Source organism: Vulpes vulpes, chromosome 7 (genome assembly GCF_048418805.1).
Source record: "Vulpes vulpes isolate BD-2025 chromosome 7, VulVul3, whole genome shotgun sequence".
In the NCBI taxonomy this organism is placed as follows: domain Eukaryota; kingdom Metazoa; phylum Chordata; class Mammalia; order Carnivora; family Canidae; genus Vulpes; species Vulpes vulpes.
The window spans coordinates 14,721,942-14,731,905 of NC_132786.1; the positions used below are offsets into that span (position 1 = coordinate 14,721,942).

Below are 9,964 nucleotides of genomic sequence, written 5' to 3' on the forward strand. Positions count from 1 at the left end.
TTATAAAGTGAGTTGGAAGGTGTTACCTTTTCTGTTTTCTGGAAGAGTTGATGCAGAATTGGTGTTAACTCTTATTTAAATGTTGAGTAAAATTCTCCAGTGAAGCCACCTGGAGCTGGAGATTCATTTTTCGGGAACTTTACATTTATGAGTTGAATTTCTTTAGTAAATTACAGGGCTAATCTCATAATCTTTCATGTTAGGTGAGTTGTGGTGGCGTGTGTGTTCCGAGTCGTTCATTGGTCTGAGTCGTCAAATTAAGGTGTGTAATTGTTCACAGTATTTCCTTATTGCCTTTTTGACGTCAGCAGAGTCTATAGTAGAATTGTTTCATCCCCAGGTTTGTTAGTCTCTCTTTCTTTTTTTTGTTGTCATGCCTGCTGGAGATCTGTCAATTTTATTGATATTTTTTAAGAACCAACTCCTGTTTCCTTGCTCTGTGCTTGGTTCCGCCCACATCCACACGGAGTGCCACATGAACGTCGTGTGCCTTTATTTGCAGACGCAGGCGTCTCAGGGCCAATGATGCACTAAGTCACCTGGGATTTCAGGTGGTGGAGGCACGACCGCATCTCGGCCCCGCACCTGCCCTGCCAGACAGCAGGCTGAGGGAGTGGAAGAGCTTTTTCTTAAATGAGTGGAGGATTTGACATTTGTTTTTTTCCCTCCATGGTGGCAGCGGAGGGCATTGAGAACCGCATCGGAGAAACTCAGAAACCGCTCATCGTTCTCTGCGAACGTCGTCTACACCACACCGGGCACGCGCGTCAACAGGTACATCGGCCGCCTCCTAGAAGCACGCCAGATGGAGCTGGAGATGGCAGACCTGGACTTCTTCACCCTGAAGTACAAGCAGGCTGAGCGCGAGCACAAGGTAGGTGGCAGGGGCCCCGGGAGCCGCCCGCGACCCGTCTCCAGGCGGCATGGTCCTCGGGTCTCGGGTGTCCCTGCGGGGACCCTGCATATGTCCTGGCAGCTGCAGCCACTGATGGGTGGTCTCCGTGTCTCCCAGTAGCACCAGCTCCAGGACGAGTATTTCACCAGTGCCGTTGTGCTGGCGCTCATCCTCACCGCCCTGTTCGGCCTCGTCTACCTTCCCATCATCCCGCAGTAAGTGTGACGGGCCTGGCCGTCGGGGCAGGAGGGCGCCGGAGGTCCTTCCTCGTCTGCTCGTTGCCCCCGTGGTCCCTGGCACCGGGACCGCACGAGCCACATCCCGTTGTCCCCTGGTTGCAGTCAGCCATCAGGCAGGCCCTCTCTGGCACACATGTTGGTCGCTCACGCTCAGGTTCTCGTGTGTCGTTTACACGGTTCTAAGACACAAGATATTTTCAGCGCCTTTCCATCCGCCCAACGTGTACCCTTGACTTCAGGACAGATTTCGAGGGACGTTGATTTCTAGGTGCACGTCTTCTTCAGATATGTTAAAGTGAGAAATAGTGGCCTCTGGAAAGGAAGAGAAACGTAGTAATTTAGTAATAATCAGTTACCCAAAGTCAAGGAGAGTTTGGCAGTGTTTGTTTTCAGGAGGAACGTCCACTTTCCTTCCAGAGAGGTCAGTTTCTTAGACCCCCTGGTGGAGTGGCTCTCCTTTGGTTTCCAGAGTTTCCAGAAAGCACAGGAAGCTGCTCTGTCCCCAGATGCTGTAAACACGGCTACCACCTGATGGCCCCGTGTGGGGATCAAGCTTTTCCTAGAAAATCTGCTCCCAGATGACTTGGCCCAGGAGGGCAGTGCCCAGCGCTAGGTCCTCCATGAGGGAGGACCTCTCCATGGGCCCCACTGATTAGGAGTTGGGGGGAAGACAGAAAGGGACTTGGTGGAGAGGTTGGGGGTTGGAATCGCGGGCATTTGTCAGTCACACCGGGGTTGGTCCCAGCCCGCAGTTTTAGGGGCTTTTCAGGAAGAAGCCAGATTCTGCTGGCTGGCACTCCCAGGGGTTTATGGCCTCTAGGGGTTTTTGTGGATTTGGCTGTGAGGTCACATTTGTGACGATTTTGCTGGGATGTGAATTCCATCAACACTGACTCCCCGCACCCCCCCAAACTCGGGACTTCACGTGTGTGGCCGGTGGGTTTGGACATCCCAGGCGGGCAGGCATGTGCACGAGTGTTCCTGCGAGCGGGTCCCGTCGGTGCAAAGCCAGGTCTGAGAGCGTGGTCCTCACTGCCCCCCCACGGGGGGCAGGGCCTCCCCATGTCTGTGCTTACTGGTGGGGTTTTGGGGGGAAGCTTCCTGCCCATCTCGCTCAGGCCCTGCGTGGCTGCAGTTAGGATGACGGGCTCCGCGAGCTCCCTGGGTGCATCTGCCACCTGCCCGGCCTGGGTTCCCACATCCTGAGGGCCCCTGGCGGCTTCCCTTTCTTACCACGTTCTTGTGCATCTGTTAGTGTGCCTGCGTGAGTGTCCATGCGTGTGCATGGCCGTGTGTGCATGAGAACGCATGACTGTGCACTTGGGCGCTGGCCCTTAGCTCCCTCCCTGTCGTCTGATGTCGCTGCTGGATTCCTGCCCCTCCTGGAGCACAGGGCCGCGTCCCTGAATCCTGGCCCAGCCCCTGACCCCTGAACCTCTGCATGCGGGATGCCTCCCAGGTGGGGCCCTGCGCACCTGCCGATTCTGTTCCTTTGTCCGTTTGCCGGGGACAGTGGGTCCTGGCCTCCCACCTTGGGGGTCGCCCCCGGGGTGGAGACGGGGCAGTGACAAGGCCGAAGGTTCTGAAGGGCAGGGGACAGGCACCGAGGCCGGGCCAGCATGCCAGCTGGGCACCTGGGGAGGTGGCTGTCAGGTGACCCTGCCAGGCAGGCCCTTCTGCCAGGGGTCCGCGACCCTGAGCAGGGCCGGCGAGGAGGATGACAGCGCCCCGTGGTTCCTGTGGGCCCGCGTCCTAGCCCTGGCGTGTTTTCTGTACCCGGCGAGTCGGTGTGTCCGGCCTTGTGCACTCCGCTGTGCTCAGTGGCCCCGAGGCCTGGGTCCCAAGACACCGGATCCCTGTATGTCACCGTGCGCTGTGGACTGAGTGCGGGGGAGCTGGTGCCCGGGCAGCAGAGGGAGTGGAACCGGGCTGCCCGCAGTGTGGACGGTGTGACAGGTGCTCATTGGGCGCCCCGGGTCGGAGGTGACCGAGGCCAACCCCCGGCGGCTCGCTGGCGCTCTCGTTTCCGCGGAGCGTCGTGTGGCGCTGGCACGTGGGCGGTGGGATCAGAGCTGTCCTGCGTGAGTGCATCCAGGACTCATAAGTCCCTGCCCGGCCGTAGGACATCCGGGAGCGGCTAGCGCCCGCCGCATATGCCCTTCAGTGAGTAGAGCGCGGAGGGAGGGCCAGACTGGAGGAGCCACAGGGGCAGATTGTGTCCCCCGTTCAGCATCGTCGTTGGAACCCGCCACCGCTTGGCCGGTTGGCTGCCAAATGGGAACGGCGCATCCACCCCCCCGGCCGCCCCCGCCTCTGAGCTCCACCTGCACACTCCAGGCCACCTCCTGCTTCAGCCTCCCTGCACTCCGGGCACAGCTTGCTGAGCGTCGGCCTGTGGCCCTCCAGTCACCAGAGGCCACCAGAGGCCAGGCCTGGGCAGTGCCCCCAGGGGTTCCTGATGTCCACAGCGGGAGGAACCCCATTCCCCCCGTGTTTCCTGAGCGAATGGGTGAGCTGCGTCTGCCTTGTCAGCCGGGCGAGAGTCCGCAGGCACATCTCAGTTCCGGCCGGGAGTGGACACGAGATTGGACAGGGAGGGAGGTGGCCAGCGCCAGGGGTGAGGGAGCGTCAGGCTCAGTTATCCTGAACGGAATCTGGAACCGAGGCTGTGCCATGGGAGCCCCGTAGGACGCGGAAGGCCAGCTGGTGGGGACAGGAGGGTCGGGACTTCCCCAGAGGGCCGGCCCTGGCTGGCTGCGGGTCTCGTCAGCGTCTTGTGCCGGGTCCCTGCGGTCTTTTTTTTAGTTTTTGTTTCGAATTTCACGAGCGTGAATCTAAAAAGAACTTTGTGCTTTTATCCACGAAGGTACGTGTTGACTATTGCAGAATGTATTTAAGCCGCCTTCTTTCTTTTAAAAAGATTTTATTTATTTGAGAGAGAGCAAGAAAGCACAATATTGGGGATGGGCAGAGGGAGAGGGAAAAGCAGACCTGGGAGCATCCCCTCCTCCCACAGGAAGCTGTAGCAGCAGGTGGGCGGGGCAGGTGGGGCTGAGGGCGGCTGGTCCTGAGCCCCCATCTCCCTGCCACCCCTGCCGCTGTCTCAACACCCCTGCCCCTCCACCCCTGCTCTTCTGCCCATGACCCCTCTGCCCCTGCCCCCTCCACTCCTGCCCCTGCTGCCTCCACTCCCCACCATCCCCTCCACCCCTGCCTCTTCTTGACCCTGTGTTCCCTCTGCCCCTGCCTCCTCCACCCCTGCCTCTTCCACCCCCAACGCCCCATCAGCCCCTGCTCCTTCTGCTCCTCTGCCCCCTCCAACCCCGCCTCCTCTGCACCCAGCGCCCCCTCTTCCTATCTGTTCCTCCACCCCTGTCTCCTCCACCGCTGCCTCCTCTGCCCCTTCCCCCCCGCCCCTCCTCCCCTGCCTCCTCTGCCCCTGCCTCCTCTGGCCCTGCTTTCTCTGCTCCTCCTCCCCCTTCACCCTCGCCCCCTCCGCCCCTTCCCCTCTGCCCCTGTCCCCTCCACTCGTCAGCCCCCTCCAGGTGGACTGTCTGCCCTGGGCCTGGAGCTCCAGCCCCAACAGGACCCTGGTGGTCCTGACACCCGGCGGCAAGAGCACACTGCTGTCCACTGCGCCCTGCGAGTCTGTGTCCCGCGCCCTGCTCTGCGGCCTGTGGGCACGCTGCCACTGGCCATCTTCCTGCGAGTGTCCTCCCTGCCCAAAATGATCCTGCTCCTCGTGCTCACCGCGTCCTACATCCTGGTCCTGGAGCTCAGCGGCTACACCCGGGCCTCGGGGTAGGTGCACTGCTGCGGGGCCCCCCGGACACACACATCAGGCGCTGTCTGTTTCCGCGGCTTCTCCTTGTGTCCATTTGGGCTCAGGGCCAGTGAGGCCTCGGTTCGGGCGGGAGGTGCTGCAGCCGGGCCGGTGGCAGGTGTTGCCGACTGGCCTGACCTGGGGGCACGTGGATGGGTCTTGGGCCGTCCGTACTGAAGAGGTTTCCCCCCTCACCCCCCCCCCACCTACCCCAGGTGCAACGCGGTGTCCGGGATCAGCTTTGAGCCCATCATGGTTATCCTGCTATTCTCGTGCACGCTGGCCCTGCATGCCCGGCAGGTGGACGTCCTGCGGCTGGACTAGCTCTGGATGGCACAGGCAAGAGGCGCTCTGTATGCTCCATGGAGGGTGGGGTGCAGCAAAAGAGCCCCTGGGGAGGGGCCATGCAGGTGTAGGGGCTAGTGCTGGGGCAGGACGGGGACCAGGGGAAGCTGAGCACAACCGCATGACCCCACCTGACAGGCAGAGGAATTTGGTAGCATCCTGAGCAGTGAGCTCCCCATCCCCAAAGGCGTCCGGCAGTAGGGCTGCCACGCAGAGTGGCTCAGCCTTTGCTGCGCTGCATGGGTCAGCGGGTCTCCCCAGGGTCATGGGAGTGTGCAGAAAACGCTACTCTTGCACCGCCAACCCAAGTTAGTAGGTGTGCGGGTGCAGGTATGCGAGCTGTCGGCCCCGAGCCCGGGGAGGGAGGGGATGACTACCGGAGGCGTGGGCTGTGCACCTGCCAGGTGACCAGCACACCGGTGCACGTCTGGGCCAGCCGGGCATGCCCGAGGGGCCCCCCTCGTCCCCTGCTGTGTCCCTCGTCTCTGGATGGGGAGGCCTTCCGGCCTCCTGGACAAGTCCACCTGTGCCACTTGCAGACGTCTGGACCCTGGGTGGAGAGCCTCCCTTGGCTTCCCCGGCTAGAAGTGGGCAGGGGGCGCGCCCTAGAACAGAGTCGGTGGATGCGAGCTCTCGGGAGCTTTCTAATCCTGATGTATTACGAAGCTGCTCTCTAGCATCCGAGGCATTTAATTGTGTCTGGTCTTCATGGCAGCCCTGCCCAGGGCATGAGCCTGCAGGTGGGGAGCAGGGCAGCGATGTGAGGTGCTCGGGCCCGGGCGACTGGTACATGGCCCAGCGGGGAGGAGCCGGGGTCTGAGTGGTGTCCGGAGCAGGGGGGCAGTCGCCTCATCCTGGGAGCCCCGTGTCCAGCCTGGGGCCCCCCTGGGGGCCAGGATGCAGGGAGAGCCAGTGTTCGATGCCAGACAGGTGGAGCCCAGAGGATTGGGGGGTGAGGTCGCCCTCGCCGAAGAAGACCATGGGCTGCAGAGACCGGCACGGACACCTGGAAGTGATGTTTGGTGGCCGTGTGGGTGTCCTGTGGCCCGGTCCGGGTGACACATAAAACCTTCCAGCCTGGGTGAGGATACAGTGACTAGTTCCCCACCAGGACGGGCTTGGCGGCGGGCCTGGCGCGCAGTAAGCCCTCGGTGCGGCTGGCTGGCCTCCGGACGCCGCCTTGTTCACCTCTTGGGACGCTCCACCCGCAGGAGGCCAGTCTGATACTTCTTCTCTGGTTTTGTTAACCGGGGAAAGACAGGTCCCGGCTAAGGATGTCCGGGCAGGACGCGTGTTCGGGACCATGAAGGGTGATCCCGTTCCTCCGGGTAGACAGAGGAGGGAAGACCCGTGTGCGTGCGCGTGTGCGTACCCCAGTACATAGGGGGTCTGCACACACGTCCGTATGCCGGGGAACAACATAGCCTAATTATTCTTTTCTGCGTAACCGCACTGAGGTTAAAACCGCTCTCTTCACGCTTCATTCCTGTAAAGTATGCGGCTTGTTCTCCAGGCACCTGCCGTGCGGCCAGCGCCACAGGCAGAGGCTGCGGTGCCCCGTCTGGGTTGGCAGGCGCTCTTCTCGGTGCCCCTTTAGATGTTGTAAGCCCAGTGTTTGGCCCTGCCCTGGGGTTCCCCACTGACCACACCCCGGGCCCCCACCTCTCAGTGAGTTTTCTGGGGAGCTCAGTGGCAGGGAGACCCTCCACATGTCACTGGGAAGGGGTCCTACATGCGACGCACTGACATATTTTCCCAAGGACGTGTACCGGGAAAGGCCACCTCACCTTCCTGTAAACCCAGCAAAACAAGGACATTTCTCGACTTTGCCCGCTTGCCCTGTGGGTCCCTAAGCCTGTCACGCAGACATCACGGTGTCTCACGCCGTTGTGGAACGGTCAGGCCAGGCCTGGGGGCTAATTATTTACGGACCCCGGGTGGTCACAGGAGCCTGCATGCTTGAGCTTCCTCCTCGTCTGTGGCCACCGCAATGCCTGTGTTCCAGAGCCGTGTTTCCTTTGGATTCCGCAGACAATCGGGACGCCGACCTCAGTTTGGATGATAGTAGGGCAACTTGTTCCTGCACAGGGAATGCCTGTCTCGGGAGGGTGATTCCCATCGGTGGTGGCGCCGTAGTGGCGGGACTCGGAGGGAAGGTGGCCTGGCTGCGGCTTGCCTGTCATGCGGGTACGGTTCTGTGAGTTGTTGGATTCGCTTTGACAAAACATGGTAAGGGGATTTGCGTCGGCGCTCATGAATAATGTAGTTCTCTCATTGTCTTTCATTCATTCATTCATTCATTCATTCATTTATTTCTGTAAATTTATTTTTTATTGGTGTTCAGTTTGCCAACATATAGGTTGTTCTCTCATTTTCTAGGCCAGACAAGGCTTTGAGGTCAGAGCGAAGCAGGCCTCACCAGTGGGGACCTGTTCCTTCCTTTGCGGGTTTCTGGAAGAGTTCGTAGAATTGGTACCATTTCTTCCTCAGACGTTTTGGGAAGTGAAGCTCTTCGGCTTGGATTTGTATGTCTGTCTTTAGAGTAGGAAGGTTTTAACTAAAATGAGCTTCTCTAAAGATAAAAGGCCATAAGGCTTTCCTTCTTTTTTTTCTTTTTTGAGGTAGCTTTGGGAATTTATGTCATTGCCTGAACTTTGTTCATTCGATTATCACAAACTTGTTTTTACTATTCCCTTCTTACCCACTTTACCATTTGTAGGATTTGTGGTGACATCCCCTCTCTCCTGATGTAGGATTGTGTAGACTTTTTTTTTTTTTTTTTGATCAATGTGACTAGAAGTTGATACATTTTATTGATCTCAAGAAATAGCTTTTGGTCTTATTGGTCTTTCTCTGTTATTTTGAGTTTCCAGTTTCATTGAATTCTACTCTGATCTTTATTTTCTTCTGATAGCTTTGGGGTTAATTTACTCGTGTTCTCTAGTTTCTCAGGATGATTTGTACTTTCTCTAACTCAGGGGTTTTAGGGTACATTTTCCTCCAAGTCCTGCTTAATTCACAAATTTTGACATTAAATGTCATTTCATTTTCCTTTGGCTCAAAGATCTTTGTCGCTGTTGTTGTTGTTGTTGTTGTTGTTGTTCTTGTTCTTCTTTCTTCTTTCTTCTTTCTTCTTTCTTCTTTCTTCTTCCCAAGAGTTATGAACACATACATTCTTTTTAAGCGTGTGGGCCAGCAGCAGCCCCTCCCACCCCAGCTTGGCCCTCAGTTACAAAACCTGACAGGCCCTCAGTTACAAAACTTCATGAGTCACCAGCCTGCTACTGTTTTAGGGAAGATTGGGGAAATCTGCTCCAAGGGGCACCACAGCCCCGTGATGATTCAGCAGCAGCAAATATTGATGCCAAGCGCTCCGGGGGAAGGGGGACCATGTTGCCAGGTGCTACAGGCCTGGCTCCTGGGCCACGAGCACCCCGACCGCAGCCCTTGCTCTGATGGTCACCAGCTCTGGGGACGGGGACCCGGATACCCTGTTTCCCTTACATCACCCCTTTGGGGACTCTTTCCAGATACCTGCAGGCAGGTAGAAGGCACATATGGCACACTAAATCCCAGGAGGCACCTACACAGGCGTGGAGGGCTGATCGTGTCTCCTCTCTACCTCTCAGGACCTCAGAATGGGTCTGTATGTGGAGAGGGGTCTTTAAGGAGGTGATGAGGTAAACGAGGTCACTAGGGTGGGCCCTGCTCCAGTGTGACCACGTCCTCATCAGACGAGGACGTCAGGATGCAGACCTGCACTGAGGGACGACCCTGGGAGGACCCGGGGAGGACATGACCATCCGCTTGCCCAGGGGAGGCCTCGGGAGGGACCCCCCCCAACCTGGATCTCGGATGTCCAGCACCAGGGGACGACGGATGCTGTTCCAGCTGCTGGCCCCCAGTGCCCGGTGAAGGGGCCCGAGCTGCCAGATGCAGGGGTCACCTCGTTGGATCCGCCTGGTAACTGGGAGGGAGTTGGTGCAGACCCACTTGACACACAGGATGACAACGCTCGCAGGTGGGCTCTAAGGGCAGAAAGCTGACCATCGTGCTGTGGTGACATCGGGAGTACTTTAGGCTGGTGGGCTTTCTGGGCATAGTTCTGTTTGCTTGTAGAGAACAACTGAAGGAGTCGGAGCCGCTTTCAAAGCTCCGCTGGGCAGACACGTAGCTGGTTCATGTAGGCGGCCCACATGCAGTCACATGGAAGGCCGTCAAGTGGCTTTCCCGAGAAGCAGGTTGGCTCCACCTGATTCTTACAGATACAAAAACATCAAGTTTCAAGTCACGGTAATTCCAGGGAGCACAGGCCATTGTCCCCTGGGCATCTGGATGCCCCCAGGCCCGACCTGGCTTCTGTTCTACTCTGCAGAGGTGGGAGGAGGCCAGGTGGGGCTCCCAAAATGGTTTGCAGGAGACGTTCGGGTTAAGTTCAAGGGGATCCGTGAACGGCTTTGGAGTCCTGGCTGAGGCACAAATAAGGCAGGGACTGGTCAGGACGCAGTTGTCACCACGGGTTTTCTCTCCTTCATATTCCTAAGTCACACCGTAAACAGCATTGGCGGCAAATAAGGGGAGAGGGGTGAACGGCTTTCTACATGTAAAGAGCTCATACGAGTCAAGAAAATGATGAAGCCACGGTGCAAAGTGTCCTATCCC

The 9,964-nt window shown here is 58.3% G+C and overlaps 1 protein-coding gene across 1 annotated transcript; it reads left to right on the plus strand.

Moving 5' to 3' along the window:
• The first annotated feature begins 805 nt into the window (after nt 1-805).
• Nucleotides 806-5,325, plus strand: LOC140599523 (adenylate cyclase type 1-like). Its single transcript, XM_072762676.1, has 4 exons — nt 806-874; nt 1,016-1,110; nt 4,423-4,935; nt 5,173-5,325. Exons 1-4 carry the CDS (start codon nt 806-808, stop codon nt 5,279-5,281), a joined length of 786 nt encoding a protein of 261 aa, XP_072618777.1. The 3' UTR covers nt 5,282-5,325.
• Nucleotides 5,326-9,964: the final 4,639 nt, after the last annotated feature.